A 19,140-nucleotide genomic window follows, 5' to 3' on the forward strand; every position below is an offset into this window, starting at 1 on the left:
TACTTTTTAAGGGAGACAACTTTTGGTATCTAAGAGCATTCGAGCAGAAAATAATAGGCGTACCAGAACAAACCTCCTCCTGCACATAACTTGAACGTTGCCAACAATATATAACATTTTCAATGTTAAAAAAAAACACATTATAAACAGGCTGACCAAGTGTGTCAGCTGTCTCCGAACTTAGCCTGTTTTTACGGTAATGGTCTGGGAGTCCCCACAGCAAAGACCAGATCCCAATTGGTGGGATGAAAGGGTGAAAAATGGGACAGCCTCTTTATTATGTAAACAGCCTGCATGTGTTTTTGTGCGCTCACTTCTTCCTCTATGGTATACAAATTAGTCAATGGCTCCACAGTTCCATCTAATGGAAGATAGCTTGCCTAAGGGCGAGCACCCACTGGCGTTTGCGTTTTCCGCGGGAAAAAAACGCAGCGTTTTCGCAGCGTTTTCCGTTAATTTCCATTGACATTCATGGGTGCATTAGGAGAAAAATAAGGACACATATGCAACTGACAGTTCCTATGTTAAAAACGCAAACGCAATGCAAAAAAAACGCCAGTGGACATGAGCACACTTTATCTCTATGCCTGTGCAGGAAAAACGCAAAACGCAAAACACAGGTAAAAAAACGCCAGTGGGTGCTCGCCCTAAGAGCCAATATCTAATCTTTCAACATGACTAAGAATGTAAGCCAAATATGAATTCTCATGTACAAATTGCTATTTTGAGATTCATGTCCTTCGTCAGTGCCCAGTAGGATTCTGGCTAGCTGGTGAGAAGCTATAAATGTTCCCATATAAGTCAAGGTTGGATACTGACTCATAGGCTACCTTCCAATAAGTGGTGCTGTTGAGTCATTATTCCATCACTTTACAAGTCCCCCCCCCCCCCCCCCAGTGTTCATTGCATGGCCTATAAGACTCCTTACAGTCTTCTTTTTAGTGATGCGCCGTATCAATGCAGCCTCGTTTCTGATAAATAAGTATGGTATCACTTATATTTTAGTGATCTTAAAGTGATTTTGTCACCAGGTTCATGAAATTTGACACAAAGTTGAGCTCCGAGTCACAAATGTGGGCCAGGACACTTTATCTCCACCTGCATGATGCAGACTGACAGCTCTCTTCCATATTGTGTATAGGGAGAGAGCTGTCAATCTGCATGCTACAGGCGGGGAAAAGCCGTCACAGCCCGCCTCCATATTTTAGAGCTCAGCTCCGAATCAAGCTTTATGAACCTGCAGACAGAATTCCTTTAAGCTCAGTATGCAAGGGGAGAGGAAATGTTATTTATGCTTCTCCCATAATTCTTGCTACATACATTTCTGTGAAATGCATAGTGGTTGGCCATTACTTCTAGGTCGGCGTTACGAGGACATCAAAATCATTTTGTATCAACTCTAAGTGGTTATATTAATGCTCTTGTAGAATAACTGGATATGTGAATATATACAGGATGTTACATGCCACTTACAAACATCCCTGAATTAGGGAATCACAAACTTAAAAATTAGTCGGTCCAAAGATAAAAACTAGCCTGTGGTCACTGTATGAGGAAATGGCTAACATTTCGATAACCTTAGTCACCATGAAACCACTTATGCTTAATACATTTCCTCTGTTGGTCACTTTATCTTCAGACCTCCACTGTTTCCAGCAAAGAGGTGGCCACACATGTATGATTACTGGCCATCCTATATACACAATGTTCAATGAAAATAAGTGGGTGGGAGAGACAGAAAATTAGATGGTTGAAATAACTTGAATGTTTTATCCAAATAGGGAAATGCACGCTGTCTATGTGTCTGTGGAGGGAACTTGCTAATTTATAAAGTCCTGTGATTACAGCAGCAGTGGCACATATACTAGCAGGATGTGGAAAATAAGAATCCTAGTGTATATTCTTAAGGGCTCATACACATGGGCATGTTTTTGTCCCATTTTGTGGTGGTGAAAATCATGGTCGCAAAACGGGACGAAACAAAACCAATTAGTTTTCACTATTGAGATTCTCGTACATTAATACTATGCGCGAGAAAAGATAGGGCAGGACCTACGTGTGAGAACGATAGGGCAGGACCTCCGTGTGAGAACGATAGGGCAGGACCTCCGTGTGAGAACGATAGGGCAGGACCTCCGTGTGAGAACGATAGGGCAGGACCTCCGTGTGAGAACGATAGGGCAGGACCTCCGTGTGAGAACGATAGGGCAGGACCTACGTGTGAGAACGATAGGGCAGGACCTTTCTTCCCGCTGTTTTATTCAAACTTGCATGCACTAGTGCAGAGTTTGAAAAGTCAGAGAAGAAGAAAAAAGCGTAGTCGCACATACGGGTGTCTGTTTTTGCCCTTAAATGGCTATTTATTTATCCTAATAAGGTCCAGATGTGTTCTTTTTTCACTAAACTATGCAATGTATTGCACATTTGAACACTCATAGGAAGACAGAAGCAGGTCTTATTTTGTTGTGTGCAAAAAAGTAATTAATGAGAACAAACCCATTTATATGACTACTGGTCAGCCTATATACACAATGTTTAATGAAGAGGGGTCATGAAGTGAGAAAGAAAAGGGGTCATGGGGAGCAGTCTGTGTGTTGCATAGAAGAGCATGGGGTACAGTTTGTGAGAGAGAAAAGGGAGACTATGGGGAGCAGTCTGTGTGTTACATAGTAAAGCATGGGGTACAGTTTGTGAGGGAGTGAAGAAAGTCTATGGGGAGCAGTCTGTGTTACAGAGAAGAGCACAGGGAGCAGTCTGTGTTAAAGAGCGGAGAGTTTGTGTGAGAAAGGGAGCGATGAGGTCTGTAAAAAGAGAGAAAAGAGTATGGATAGCAGTCTGTTCAACTTCTTCCACAGACCTCCCATCCTTACTAAGTATCAGCCTACTATCTTGACCTCTGGTAAGCCAATTGTTTCTGCAGTGTCCCCCACTGAGTTGAACTGGACTATCAGCACATACATCATGGCCATGGAATCATTTGCTTCTCTCTTTCTCTCTCTTATGCATGGGAACACTTCTCTCTCCCCGTTTCTGCATCTTACTTTGCACGCACCATCTTTTGTGGACCTCTCTGGTCTACAGAATACTTGGTCCTGGCCTTCATCTGCATAGTCTGTCTCTGGCCCTTTCATTACTGGCTGATTTCCCCTAGCCCTTGCTTCTTTGACCCTTACATGACCAAACTGGATTACTGGTCTCTGATCACACGTGCAGCAGGAGAATACAACCACACATGCACTTTTCAGCACCTTTATAGCTGGCCTCCGCCACTTCACCTTTCTCTCTGCTGCATGACCACTCCTCTAGGGAAAATGGTGTTGTCTGGAGCTTTTATAATGCCCACACATACTTGTTCATGTCACTGGTGATGGGCTAGCCAGACCTTTACTATTGACGCCTTTCCTCTTCTGGGCCAGAGATGCATTAGTCATGTCACCTCCTATACTGAAAGGGAATTGGGACTTGCGTCCAGTGCTTGAAGCACCTGTCAGTCTAGCGGGTTTAGTACGGTGCTTGTCAGACCACCTGTCTAAACAGTTTGACCACTCGTATTCTTCAGTGGAGGAGTGGATGGTCCTCCACCACTTATTAATTAACACAAATAGTTTTTTTGTTTGTCTGTTCCTTAGGAAATAATAGTCTTTGTGTGTTGTAATACATTATCAGCTTGTTATTGATGTGTATTTCGAACGTACTTTGTCTTATGAGTGGTTCGAAGAGGTCAAGGCAGCAAACTCTGCCATCTTTGGGAGAAGTTATTACAGTATTTGAGAACCTGGGCTCCACTTTTAACTTTGCCCAGGGCCACACTTTGTCTAAATCCGACCTTGACTATATTTTCTGAACCACTGGCCTAATAGTAAACTGCATAGCAAATGTTGCACAGGCAGCAGGTCATGAACCTCGATTCCTGATTCCCTGCCTTGTTCCCAGGATTTATTAGCGGATTAATGCGTATTTCTATAAATTATCCTCAGTGTACGGTAAACTTCTCTAGAGCTCCCACGCAGAATGCCGAGCTGCCCTTCACTTCTTGTTTGTTGCTCTATACATAAAAGGTGCAGCGAAACTGCCATTCTCATCAGCCAAATTCCTGCCGAGCAAATCTTTTGTCTACAATATATTGAAAGTCTGAGATCAGCAGTGTTGGATACAGGGGATTGTGTCTACCAAGCAGAAATGTTAAACCTTCTATAGTTGCTGTATTGTTCCGTGAGGCTCGCGAGAGCGGCCTCTGTCTGAACGGTCATATATATTGCAGTGTCCAATTTTTGTGCCTGTCACATTGGTTGGCTCCTGTGTTGGCTTGGACACTGTCCAGTGCAAAGATGTCTCAGTATTCGGGAAAAGTAAGTAATCGGTTTTAATATGAACATAAATATTACATAATGCCATACTAGGTGGAAGGTAAATGCTAACATTTAAGCCAGGTCCTACTGCTAATTTTGACTACTAAGTCCTAGTTCTACTGCTACTAATTCCTACTACTACTACTTCTACTAATACTAGGTTCTACTTCTACTACTAAGTCCTACTTCTACTAATACTAGGTTCTACTTCTACTACTAAGTCCTAGTTCTACTAATACTAGGTTCTACTTCTACTACTAAGTCCTAGTTCTACTGCTACTAAGTCCTTCTACTACTATTACTACTAGGTTCTACTTCTAATACCAGGTCCTAGTTTTACTACTACTAAGTCCTTCTACTACTATGACTACTAGGTTCTACTTCTAATACCAGGTCCTAGTTTTACTACTACTAAGTCCTTGTACTACTATTACTACTAGGTTCTACTTCTAATACCAGGTCCTAGTTTTACTACTACTAAGTCCTTCTATTACTACTACTAAGTTCTACAAAAGTCCTCCTACTTCTATTGCTACTAAGCCCTACTTCCACCACTACTACTATATTCTACGTCTACGACTAAGTCCTAGTTTTACTGCTACTAAGTCCTTCTACTACTATTACTACTAGGTTCTACTACTACTACTAAGTCCTACTTTTACTACTACTAAGTTCTACTTCTACTATTAAGTCCTTCTATTACTACTACTAAGTCTTACTAAGTCCTCCTTCTACTACTACTACTTCTATTACTACTAAGCCCTACTTCTACTACTACTACTATGTTCTACTTCTACTACTAAGTCTTACTTGTAGTGCTACTGTTAAGGCTGCATTTACACAGGTGATAAAAACGTGTAAGTTCCGTGTGTTTGGAAGACACACAGAACAAGCATTTTATAATTATAATTACCCATTATTTACAATGGGTCTATTTACATGAGTATTTTTGTCTTTCGTAGCGATGCTACGAGATAGAGAAATTGCTGAATGTCCCATTTTCCGGGCATTATCGTCATTATTTCCTATGGCATCAAAAAGAAAAATTGCATCGCACTTGCATGCAGATGTGATTTTCATATCAGTGGGATCCAATCTTTTTCCTTTTTTCTCTATTGAAATACCACGCAATTTTCACATACGTGAAAAATGCCTGTAAAAATTGCGTGTACTCAGATGTAGGGCGTTTTTCTTGCAAAATGCACTGCAATTGCAGGAAGGTCCCCTAGCTTACAAGCACAATATCAGACCAATATCCAGCTCGCCTATGTAAATCCGGCTTTAGTCCTCCTTCTAGCATAAGTTCGACTACTACTAATCTAGTAGCAAAGGTAGGTCCCAGAAGTGGGTTTCTTCATGGTTAGAACATGTCTGCATTAATGTAAATTGCTTGTGGTTATAACCCAGGAGAGCCACAAGGCAAGTGATCACAAGCCACATGTGATTGCAGAGCCACTGGATGGGGGCCACTGCTAAAAAGCAAAAAATAAGGCCGGGTGCCTCCTTGGATGATATCGGCAGACCCCTATTTTTATAATATGATGAAATTGGCTTACTCAACTTATGATGTCATGCAATGGGCACAACACTTCTAGTAGCTGTGGTTCAACCACAGGGTATGCAGGAATATCTGGTTAAATGCTCCCATCAGATATCAGAGCATAGAGCTCTTAGAACCATGCCAGGAATCATGTTCCCCAAATAGCAAGATCAGGAAATAGATCCACTCAATCGAAAGTATATTCTAAATTTTATTATTTCCAACTGATTTCACATCCAACTAGACGCGTTTCAGAGCTCCGGCCCCTTCCTCAAGTCACAGATATATGAAAAAAAATTGTATATGTGCATATATCTGTAACATGAGGGAAACATCCATATAGAGTAAAAATGGGGTGGCAGACGATGATACAATTCTACATACAAGCTGTGGGAGAAGGGGGAAACCTGTAAGGCCATGTCACCAGCAGGACAGCCATTTTGAATGCCGCCATATTGTATTCAAATCTAATTTTTTTAATGGGAAGGTAGGTGTGTGATATATCAGACTGGCAGAGAATGTTCCCAGAAAAACAATGGCGTGCTTTAGAGGCGTAACGTGGAGCTACTGGGCCCCAATGCCAAATCTGTAACAGGGCCCCAACTATAATGCTTTATTCATAGTGCTGGGCTCTCTAAATGGAGAAGAGAGGCCCTATAGGCCCCCTAAGGCTCCTGGGCACGGGTGCAACTACATCCCCTGCATCCCCTATAGTTACGCCTCTGGCGTGCTTCATTGTAACATAACTTTATTTGTTCTCATGTTAACTCAGTGATATTTCTTCATTACAGGCAATGTGAATGATGGCGTTATCTCAAGCAGAACGTCTTGAGATCATCCTTATGTCAGGTGAACAAAGTACGCGTGTCATCGTGGAAAATTTCAATTACCGTCACACAACCAGATCTTACATTACCCACAACACAGCGGGCAAATTTCTTTCCAAATCTTGAGAAATAGGTATAAATCATTAGTGATGAAACATCAGCAACTCAGAAGAATGGCCTCCTTCTTCAGTAAGGATTTTTGGTCATTCAGATTTTGTTTAATCAGCGACAGAACATGTTTCTCAGAATTTGGCTAGATCTTTGGCCACTACATTGTGGGTAATGGGTCTGGTTGTGTGGTGTTGATTGAAATCTTCTGTAATGAAATACGTGTTTGGTTCACCTGACATAAGGACAATCTGAAAAAACGTAATGCCGTCATTTACAATGTCTTTAATGAAGGAAAACCACTGACGTGAGAACTAATAAAGTTACATTAAAATGCAGCGCATTGTTGTTTTTCTAGTGCAAATCTCTGCCAGCTTGATATATCACACACCTACATTTCCACTGGAAAAATTAGAGTACAATCCAAGATGGCGGCATTCAAAATGGCTGTCATGTTGGTGACATGGCCTTACAGGTTTCTCCTTTCTCCAGTAGCATCATCGTTTGCCAAACGTTTTCATTCTATATAGGTGTTTCTACACTTTTGAGACACCATGTATTTTCGATTGAGTAGATCTATTTCCTGACCTTGCCATTTGAGGAGCGCGATTCCTGGTACGGTTGGAAGGGTTCATAATCCCATAATTAGTGGTAAAAACAAGTCAACACCAGTTTCCCATCCATTAAAATCCATACTATTATCAATGAGGCATAGTCCACTATTGTAGATGTTTGCTCGTTGAGGTTTTCGCTTCTCTTCCTTTCCTCTACTCTTTTGGACAATCATACCACATGTATTACTCGGCAAGAAGACCTCCGGTTTATCCTGTTGAGTGATGGGTTGGAATTCCATCATTTCATTTAATGTCTTCATCCTTAGGTTTATTTTTCCATCGGTGGCATCAACTTTGACTGGAATTGCTCTTTAATCCTTTGATGATGCACGTCCCAAGGGTGACGACGAAATACTTAGCAACGCATACTTAGAAGTAATGATTCGATGACTAGTAATGACTATTTGCTGAGACCTAATGTCTTCCTAAATGTTGCAATACTCCTAATGTCATGGAACATGAGCTCATGGGCAGACATTATGGTTATCTTAGGATCTGAGTGTAGAAGTCGATATATCTTTGGAGTTCATTGATTTCTTGGGGAAATCCTGCCGAGACATTAAACATTTTTATTTGACAGCCGCATCTGCAAGTCATTTCCTGCAAAACAAATCTTCTTTGTTCACAGATTTGCCTTATATACCGACCACATCGATCACATTTCCACGCGACGAGGCGTCCCTGCCACCTTCTGAGCTCTTTGTTGCATAGGTTAATGGAGATTTTCTCTCTTTTTGTTGTAGATCATTTTCTACGAGGGGAAATGCTTCACGGGAAGGAAGCTGGAGATTTTCGGAGACTGCGATAACTTTCAGGACAGGGGATTCATGAATCGAGTCAATTCCATCCGTGTAGAAAGTGGAGCCTGGATCTGTTATGATCATCCTGACTTTAAAGGACAGCAGTACATTCTGGAACGAGGAGAATATCCCGACTTCCATCGCTGGAATGGGCACAATGACCACATGGGGTCCAGCAGACCAGTCCGAATGGTTTGTTGCCTTTCATACTTTTTGCTTTTTGTCTACTTTTTTGTGCCCATGTGCTCCTAAGTCATACATTTTCAGTCAACGTAGGGAAGTTATAAAATGGTTGTCTTATTAAAGATAGCAGCCCCAGCTGGCAGCTGATCACCCTGCATCCGGATACGGAAACACAAAGTGATCACCATACCAATGAATGGCCAACCACATAATGGATGGGCCTGGTCCTCCAAAGTAGAAGCCACTTTTACTTGGTAACTCTCCACTTTCGCTCATAGAGGGGGGTGTAGAGCAAAGGATCCTGTTTAGAGATGAGCGAGCGTACTCGCTAAGGCAAACTACTCGAGCGAGTAGTGCCTTATGTGACTACCTGCCCGCTTGTCTCTAAAGATTCAGGTGCCGGCAGGGGGGCGGGGAGCGGCAGAGGAAAGCGGGGAGGAAGGTGGGGGGGTCTGTCTCTCACTCTCTCCCCCCCGCTCCTCCCTGCTCACTGCTCTCCCCCACCGACACCCAAATCTTTAGAGACGAGCGGGCAGGTACTCGCATAAAGCACTACTCGCTCGAGTAGTTTGCCTTAGCGAGTACGCTCGCTCATCTCTAATCCTGTTTATAATGCCCATATGCTCTAGCAGTCAAGAGTAATCTTGATAAGCCAACTTCTCTCTGGCAATTAGGAATGCCTATATAACACAATGTTTGAGATGTCCAGTTGCTTTACTTTTCCATAGAAGTGGGAATAACTGGGCCCCTTATAGGCAGCCATAGACAGTGAGGTGTCAGTGAAATTTAGCTGTCTACGGCTTTTCAACATCAAGATGACACCTTAAGGGTGCCTACCCACTACTGTTCTTTTATCACTGCGAAATTTGCAGCGTTTTTTCCCTGGTGTCTATAGGACTTGGTAATGTTAAAATCGCAACACGGCAAAATCGCAATTTCGCGGTAAATTTTGCGAATTTTAATATTAACAAGTCCCATAGACACCAGAAGAAAGAAAAAACGCTGCAAATTTTGCAGCGGAAAAAGAACGGTAGTGGGTAAGCACCCTAAAGATGTTTTCCAGGTATTTACTATGGATGACACATCCTCTGTTGATTTGAGTGGGATTGAAGCCTTTCTATTACAACCCCAATGATGACATCTGGCCCTGACATCGAGCTGTTGTGTCAGCTGATTGACAATTGTCCTTATTGGTGGACCAACTTTTGATGACATGTCCTTAGGCTAGGTCAATAGTAAATTCCCAGAAAACCAATTTCTGCACTGTTGTCCCTTGGATCTGCTGCTTCCCAAGTCCTGTTTTTTGGTTTTCCAAAATGGAACTCTTCTAACTACTTAATGCAAACTATGTACTACACCTGTTCTCTGATTGGGCAGCACTGTTCACGTGATATACGGTATGCATTAGGTAGTTAGAAAATTGTGGTGGCCATCTTGGAAGAACAAAATTTGGACCTGGGAACTGGTCAAGCCAAGGGACAATGGCGCCGATGACACAGCCCATCTGGTCTCAGCGCATTATTTTGTCCTGGGACTTACAGTAAACTGCAACTATTATAATTAGAGATGAGCGAACGTACTCTTTTCGGGCATTTTTGCACTCGAGCACCGCTTTTTCCGAGTAACTGACTACTCGGCCGAAAAGATTCGGGGAGCGTCTGGGGTGAGCGGGGGGTTGCAGATGGCAGTGGGGGGGGGGGGGGGGGGAGGGGGGAGAGAGCGCCCCCCTGTTCCCTACTTCTACCCCCCCCCCGCTCCACCATGCCGCCCCCCGGCGCCCCCCAAATCTTTTTGTCCGAGTAGTCAGTTACTCGGAAAAAGCGGTGCTCGAGTGCAAGAACGCTCTAAGCGAGTACGTTCGCTCATCTCTAATTATAATGTATTCTGCTAAAGAAACATCTTACAAGATTTCCAATTTGCACAGTGAATAGTTTCATATCCATTGGCATAACTATAGAGGGTGCAGGGGATGCAGTTGCACCCGGGCCCAGGGGCATTAGGGGGCCCATAAGGCCTGTCTTATCCATATAGGGAGCCCAGTACTATGAGTAAAGCATTATAGTTGGGAGGCCTGTTACAGGCTTTGCATTGGGGTCCAGGAGCTTCAAGTTATGCCTCTGTGTTAAGGGGTTAAGAAAAGTTGGGGGGCCCCAAGATAAACATTTGCTCCCGAGCCCATGAGCCTTTAGCTACGCCCCTGTTCATATCCCATTAGCTTTCTGTAATCAAAATAAGGAGGTAGAGATATTAAAGGGAACCTGTCACATTGAACATGGGGTCTGATCTGCAGGCATCATGTTATAGAGTAGAGAGGCTGAGTAGATTGATATATAGTTTTTTTGGTCCAGATTCCATAGAACTTGTCATATAATGTTTGAAATCACTACACTTTCTATGGTTAAGAGTCCAGTGGGCGGTCCTATCAATGGCTAATACAGGGAAGGCTGTCAGTCATTGAGTAGGACCGCCCACTGGACTCCTAACCATAGAAAGGTCATGGATTTGAAAGGAAAAAATGCAAGTTAAGGGGTTTTCGCATCATGTTTAATCATCTGTCAAGCATATAATTTTTAATTTTAAAAAGCATTATAACGTATTATTTGACATACCCATTGACTACAGCTGGGCCAACGTAGTTCAAAACTACATACCTTCGACTATGTGTGACCTCCCTTATATCAGTGTTTTGTTTTTTCTTGTTGGATAGAAAAAAACGTAGTATTAATTTTTTTTGTCCCACTAAAACATATGCTCAACGTATATTGTTTATAACATTACAATCGATGGGGAACGTATGACTCCATAAAGCTGTACGTCTTCACAAGCTTTTTGCTTTCAAACGCCAAAAAAGTGTTCAATAACAAAACTTTACAGTGAAAAGCGTATACTATATCTAAAAACAGATGCAAACATATGGAAATGTATGTGTTTAACGATACGTTAAAAAACCCTTAAAACTACGTTTTTATACGTTTTTTTTCTTGTACGTTTAACTTATACACTAAATGTACATTAAATATGTCATGTGAGTATCCCCTTAGGCTAGTTGCAGCCTAGCAGTAATTGCTTCACAGAACAAAACCCTAAAAATTAACTTTTATTAATAATGCATTAAAACCTTGGGCTTAAGACTGACAAACATAGAAAAGGTATCCCCAAAAATAGGAGACAGACTAAAAGTAGATTAATCCCTAAAGGGGTACCGAAGTGAGAGAACAGACACACAAATGTCGGCTTCTGAGATGTCACTAGGACCATCCAGAGCTGCGACCACTGTTGGGTGGGAAATGCAGGTCAAAAGTGGTGAGCCAGTAAATGATGTAAACTGTGACAAGCCTACCTGAAGCCTACTTCGACCCCCAAAAAACGCTCGATGCAAGAGGGAGACGGCCTAGGTATAATTAGTCTATTATAATATAATTTACCCAATCCAGACAGACCTGTAACCAGAGTCTGGTTTTTGGAACACGCTATAGACCATTAACTGCAGTCCTACACTGAGTGTCATATTTCCATCATATAATAAGATGCAAGATTGCATGCCTGGAGGACCCCCTCAGACTAATGAGAGGGCAACCCAAACTACTTTAATGTCCTGTACGTCTTAGTTTTAACGTACTGGAACTCTCTCACTATATGTGCTGTTCCGATTGATGCCTTCTCAAAAATGAAGATTCATTCTACTGTTCTAATCTAGATACTAATAGATACTCTGTTGGGATACAAAATTCTTCTACTGTTCTAATCCAAATGCTGATAGATGCTCTATTTGGATTCAAGGTTCGACGCGTTTCCTTGGATATTACAATTCATCAGGAACCATAATAATTGTAATAATCCAATGCTAGCTATCTTAAAGTAGGCTGGGTGAGGCTCCTAAGTACACTAATCCTAGTATAAAGCTTGATATATGCCTAGATAATCAATATGGATTGAGAATAACATATATCCTATAATGACTAGTGAAACCCCCTAGCCTAACTGGAAGGCGTACTAGAACAGCAATATCCTAAAGATGATCTTTCAAAGCTAGCTGGAGTACAATCCCTCAAGCCTAGCAGAAAATAATATAAAATAAAAGAGCAGCAGAACTGTCAGCCCTGATGGCGGACTGACGGACGTCATAACAATTTGCTGAGTAGAAAGCAATGACAGAAGGGTTGAGTAGCATTGTGGTTATGATCCAATGAACAATCAAAACTACCCAAATATTCTTCAGTGAAAATATATACTTAGGGCTTCTTCACGCGGGCGTATTTGCAAATGCGCATACCTCAGTGCAACGTATTTGCGTTATGAACGAGGTTGACTTGCGTGCATGGGCGTAGTTCACTGTACTTTTTTGTGCACGCAGGGCATCTGTATTTATGTACAGAATGCCCCCCCCCCCCCGATTTAAATGGCTATTTAGCCTAATGAGGTTCAGATGTGTTCTTTTTCCAGAACCATTGCGCAGCGCATTGCACATTTTTGTGTGCATTGAGGGTGCATTTGCGCACTTCCCATAGATCTCTATGGGGATTTTTGCAGCATGTCCTATTTTTTTGTGTGTGCACAAGAAATGCGCGTTCAAAAATGGGAGATGTGTAGGAACCCATTGATATCAATAGGTTCTATTCTCTGCGTATTGTGCACGCAAGTTTTGTGCGAGCAAATACGCTTGTGAGAAGGTAAGAAAAGTTTAAATAAAAATTTGAAAAACTTTTCCTTACAAACCTACCTTTTTCTTTAAAAACAAAATGCACATATTAGCTGCGGCTGCATTCATAAAGACCTGCGCTATAAAAATATCATGCCTGTTGTACCGCACAGTAAATGGTGGAACAAGAGAAATTTCAGAATTGCTATTCATCCGCCTCCCAAAAAATGCAATAAAAAGTCTTTAAAGACTCGCATGTCGCCTAAAAATTCATTGCATCAATTCGGTGAACTTGCAATTCACCAGCGCTTGTTTCATTTGCGTCGGAGCAAATGTTTCCCATTGATTTCACTGTGAAACATCATATCGTACTCGTTTGACTGTCCCATTGAAAACAATGGACAATGCATTCTGAGGGGTGCAAAAAAATAGGACATGCAGTAAATTTTTTACCTCAATGCATTCCTGTGAGGGAAAACATCGCTCATGTGCATGACTCCAATTCAAAGTATGCAGTTCATATTTGGACGAGTTTTGTGCGTCTCGCATTGCACAGAACTCGTGCGAGATGCGTGCTCATGTGAATGTAGCCTAACACAGCTCAGTTGTCGGAAAAATATAAATATAACCTAGGTAATGGCACTGATGAGGTGTTTGTCTGGGTGGATTATGCTGCCGGGACTGCAGGACAGCATCCCAAAACCAAGATTGTCCTGCAGAATCGGGGATAGTTGGGAGGCCTGCAACATATATCAATGTCCCACACTGAAGCCTATGCTAGCTATAAGCTGGAGGTGGTTTCTATATAATTTACGCCAGTAAATTTGTCGGGCCATGCGTGTCATGTGTAGTTGATATCAGGGGCGTAACTAAAGGCTCAGGGGCCCTGATGCAAAACATGAGCTGGGCCCCCCCCCCCTCTATCTGTATCTGTACCCGTACCCATACCTAAACCATGCTGCACAGAGACATAACTTGAAGCTTCTGGGCCCCAATGCAAAACCTGTAACAGGGCCCCCAACTATAATGCTTTATTCATAATACTGGGCTCCCTATATGGAGAAGAGAGGCCTTCTGGGCCCCCTAAGGCTCCTGGGCCCGGGTGCAACCGCATCCCCTGCACCCTCTATAGTTACGCCCCTGGTTGATATTGCAATGAAGATTCAGGATACGATGCAGTAGAAGGAGTTACAAAGACAGGCAATGTTTATTTAACGGGACTACATGCCCAATTTTTTTTGTATTTATTAAAACGAGATAGCGAAACATATTCAATTTTTCTAATTTGTTTTTCTTTTCTGATTGTAGAATTTTTTTTCAGTTGTCTGTACATGACTATGCGGGCGGCCATCTTACCTGAGCTATATTTAACAGCATTTAGATGCAAATAAGGAAGCACAATACGAAATATCAGCAGTATCAGTAAGAACAATAGCAATACTACTGAGTACTGATCAGTCCCGATGTACGGGGTAATAAATGTGAAACATATCACACAGTTCTGTCTGCTAGGATTTACACTCCGTTAAGATTGATATGGTATAAACTATATAATGTATGAACTCCAGAAAAACATTTCTATACTATGAGCTCGCGTTCCTATGTGCCTACCTCAATCCGTACCTGCAAGCCATACACTTTTAATCTTTACTCCAAGTCCATAACTGTAACAACTCCAATCAGTTAATATGACACACAACCATCCAACAGGCCTGTGGATTTATTGCTCTTGTCTCTAGTGGTGTGCCCACCTAATGTTAGGCTTGAGACAGTCCTCACTTACAGTATGTCGCTGTCCAGATGTGTTCCTCAGCTACTCTCAGTTTGCTCAGTCCGAAAGAACCAGGAGCTTTCGTGCAGCACTTGCAGCTTCTGTCCTCTCTGCAGACTGTTTCACCTTTACTCCACAGTGCCCAGTAGACTCAACGCGGCTCCTGCAGCTTCTCTCTCCCAGATGCTGTGTTTCTTGTACTTTTAGTAGTGCATACCACAGTGCTTGGCACCCGCTGACAGCAGCTGCTTTGCAAGCTTTTGTACCCTACGAATGTCTCAGCAGCAGCACTTGATTGTAAGAGCAACACTCCGTGCACTCTGACTGTGGTGCAGCAGAAATTCCTTATGTCTCAAGAGTCAGCCAATTATCCAGTGACTTTTGGGCATACTCCGTTCTACTATGCTGCAATTTAGCACTAATTTTGGCACACTTTTTAGCGCAATGCATAGTCCATCACTGTAGCAATCATCTAACACCGGAGCCACTTACATATGGCCATGTCTTGTAATGCTTTTGAAAAAGTGGTGGGACCCAGTATAAAACTAAAAAAAGTCACATTTTTGGCACATGCAACAAGACTGCAACTTTTGTACATCAGAAATCTGGCATGCAGAGCCTTTTTCATGAGCTCCAATGGGGAGAAATAATCATTACGGGAATTGTGATGCATTTTCTCCTTTCTCCAGTTTAAAGATGCAACAAATATATCAAATGTTGCACAATGTTGATAAATTTGTCACATTTTTAAATATGTCTAGAGATGTGGAGTCACTTTTTTACATCATGCAGCTACTGGAGTGAGATGGCCACAAATGTGCGACTTTTTAATGAATCGTAAGTCGTAAATGTCAACAAAAATCTCCCTCCACTTAACCCTGCCACCATTTCTACACCCTTTTGAAAGGTGAAGTGAGATGCGTAACATCTGTTCTTTTTGGCGCAAATTCATAATAAATTTGTCTAAATTGATTTGCACCAAAAAAAAGTGCAACTTACACGAGAAAGCAAGAGTAATAAATGTGTGCCTAGTTTCTTAAAGGGAACCTGTCACCATTTTTTCCACTGTAATCTGTCTATACTGTTTAAACACCAATGAAATGTGTATTTCAAAAGTCACTTCGCTGTCCTCTGTGTGCCAAGCTTACCTGCACAATGAAGCAGTTTATTTGTTCCCCACCATATGCAAATAACGAGCAATTGGTCCAGTGGGCGGGCCGGACAGTTCATTGTGGGCTGGCTGGACCGTCTCTGGATCCCTGTTCAACTTCCCAATCACCCCTTTTTCTCATTCCGTTCAAATCATGCCCCCTTTTCTAGACACTTTGGAGAAGTGGAGAGAGAAGCGTAGAACAGAAAAAAGTAGCAAAATTTTTGTGCAAATCCCTACTAGTGCAAAAAGTTGCAACCTTTCGATGACAGAAAACTACAGCACAGCCTTGATAAATTCCCTCTTATAGATTTAGCAGAGCTAATTTCAGTGGGGATTGCTAACCTTTTGGCTTGTTGAGGCAAAATGTCAAAGGCTGTCCCCATTCTCAAAGCTGGTGGAAAGTGGAAAGCTCCCGCGATGCATCCTGTATGGTGACCCCCTTGGCTGAATTTGACATGTCCTTTAATTCCTTACAACTCTTTAAATCAGTACATTTTGTTTGAAAATCCCATTGGGTGGCGACCGTAGACTTGGCGGAGACTCCGCTTGAGTCTTCATTGTCTACTAAACCCTTGCTCAATGGTCGTGATGAAAGAAACATGTCAAGTCCACACCGTCATACAATTATGTTCTGTGGCCATGAAATGTCCAGCTCGGAGGAGTGTGAGGACCCACTTTCAGTTGTGCTTTATGGCTCATTGACAAAAAGTTCTGTTGCATATTCTTAAATGACCCTTTTCTCCTTCTGTCGTAGCATGGAGAACATTACAGACTGGAGCTGTTTGAGGGATGTAACTTCACTGGTCAGTGCATGGAGTTTTGTGAGGACTGTCCTTTCCTCCAAGGTCGGGGTTGGAACAAGAATTGTGTGAACGCCATCAAGGTTTATGGAGATGGAGCGTAAGTATCCGTAAACGTCCATCCATTAAAATATCCCATTATTTATCCCACACAACGAACATTGTCCGGAAAAAACACAGCAGCGTCAAAATTGCGCTTTTTTTTAGACTCCCTGAAAAAAGTGAATAAAAAGTTGCATGCACCCCAAAATGATACCGATAGAAACTAGCATCATGGGGTTTAAATACCATTACATTATTTTTCTATGGGTTAGACTGATTATAACAACATCAAAACAAAATATATATTTGACGGGTTATTAGGTTTTTCCACTTTCGCACAATATTTTGGAAATCATTTTTGCATTACCACATCAAAAGACCCACGCATTTTTTTTACATTTTCCGTTTTTTATTTTCTATGTGACGGCTTCTTCTTTGTATGATGAAATGTTTTCGTTGGAACAATTTTGGGGTACATACAACTCTTTGATTACCTACATTGCGTTCTTTGATAGAAAAAAAAGGAACAAAAAAGTGTTTTGGCTTATTTTTTTAGTGTTTGCTGTGCGGGATAAAAAGGATAACATTTATCGTACAGGTTTTTATGGTTGCGATAATACGTAACGTGAATTATTTTTCAAAAAAAAAAGGGAAAAGTCCACAAAATTGTTTATTTTTACTATTTTTTTTTTTTTTTACTTTTTTTTTATTTTCAGTTTGTTATCGCTTATCATAACGATCAGAGCCACTGACAGACCTGGATTGCAGCATGTAAGGGGTTACCAGCACAGATTGGTGTGCCCATCAATCTCCGCAGTTTCTGCGAGAGGCTGGCTGTCAGTCACAACATTTTACCTTAACCTTCTGCTCCTCAAGGGGATGAACCCTCCACAACATGGCCATTTTTTCATTGTCTCCTCCCTATGTTTTAGAAAACTTTTTCATTTTTCTCGGTGACACAGCTTTCCCATGAAGGCTTGTTTTTTGGAAGACGACTTGTATTTTTCAGTGGTACCATTAATGTACCATATAATAATGTATTAAAAACTTATACAAATTTCTAAGTGGGGTGAAATGAAAAAAAAAAAAAAATTATGAGTCTTGTGTTTTTATGGCATACACGATGGGGCAAAATGACGAGTTAACTTAATTCTGTGGGTCAGTATGATTATGGTAATACCAGACATATAGTTTTTTTTTAGTTTACTAATTACTACTCAAACCCCCCCCCCCAAAAAAAAATAGCTTTCTGTCGCCATCTTCTGACGTATTATTTTTCCTTCGATATGGTCGTCTAAAGGCTTGTTGCTTTGCTAGACAATCTAGTTTACATTAGTACCATTTTGGGGTGCATGTAGTTTATTAAATTGATTCTTACAAGACAGGTCATCTGTAGTTTATCAGCGGGAATCCGCAACTGGCGACCCCAGACGATCAGCTGATCTCAGACCCCGCTTTCACTGCAGCAAGACAGAGGTTGACCCATGGTTCGGAGCAGGAAGTGTAATCGAAGGCTTTGTTCCCACTGAAATCAATGGGAACTATACTTCCCATAGAACTTCTGCTGCGGAGCCATCAACATCCGACTCGCTGCAATGAGCATGGGGGATGAAATCAGGCAGACCCTCACAGATTAAATGCCCAGAATGCCTCTTTAAATTATGCATGTTCAATAGCTATCAATTTTCTTTATTCCAGCTGGGTGCTGTACGAAGAGCCCAACTACCGCGGCCGGATGTACATTGTGGAGAGGGGAGACTTCCGCACATTCAATGAATGGCAGGCCCAGAGTGCGAATATCCAGTCCATCAGACGGGTTGTAAACTACTTCTAAGTGCAGGATTTTAACTTCAGTGAAAAGGGACAATAAAACTCGATAACACTTACCTCTTCATTATGAAACACCTCAATAAATTCGTAAATTGTCTGTGCCGTCTACATGGCTCCTTGTTTTTTTTTTCTTTTTTCTTTTGAATTAAAGGAAACTTCTCACCAGGTTCATGCTGCCCAACCTTGCGAGACTATGTTACAGTAATCTGGATTGGCAGTTAGTTTGGTTTCAGCTTCTTGATGAGGAACCGTTACCAATAAACCGAGCCAGGAGCAGATCTTACAATCCAGTGGAGATCGGCTGAATGTGGCATTGCAGTGTTGTCATAGGTGCCATGAGTTACCTTGACTGCCATGATTTCTTTCTGTGCTTCCTCAGCATCAGCCATCTCTCATTGAATGCCCCCTATAGATAATTTAATGTAGTGGGATCTGTAAAAAATATATATATATATATTTTTTTTTAATTAAAACTAGTCAGCGA

At 41.7% G+C, this 19,140-nt stretch overlaps 1 protein-coding gene across 2 annotated transcripts in view; it reads left to right on the forward strand.

Moving 5' to 3' along the window:
• The window catches only part of CRYGN (crystallin gamma N), a 45,874-nt gene extending 27,119 nt beyond the window's left edge, over positions 1-18,755 (forward strand). The window contains exons 1-4 of one of the 2 annotated variants that reach the window (XM_066584629.1): positions 4,300-4,349; positions 8,182-8,430; positions 16,739-16,884; positions 18,525-18,755. In XM_066584629.1, coding sequence (XP_066440726.1) covers positions 4,329-4,349; positions 8,182-8,430; positions 16,739-16,884; positions 18,525-18,660 — 552 coding nt within the window. In that variant the 5' untranslated portion in view covers positions 4,300-4,328 and the 3' untranslated portion in view covers positions 18,661-18,755. Of the gene's footprint in view, positions 1-4,299; positions 4,350-8,181; positions 8,431-16,738; positions 16,885-18,524 lie in introns of those variants that run through there. The other variant, XM_066584630.1, reaches the window with a different exon arrangement.
• Positions 18,756-19,140: the final 385 nt, after the last annotated feature.

This window comes from Eleutherodactylus coqui, chromosome 12 (genome assembly GCF_035609145.1).
Source record: "Eleutherodactylus coqui strain aEleCoq1 chromosome 12, aEleCoq1.hap1, whole genome shotgun sequence".
Lineage (NCBI taxonomy): Eukaryota > Metazoa > Chordata > Amphibia > Anura > Eleutherodactylidae > Eleutherodactylus > Eleutherodactylus coqui.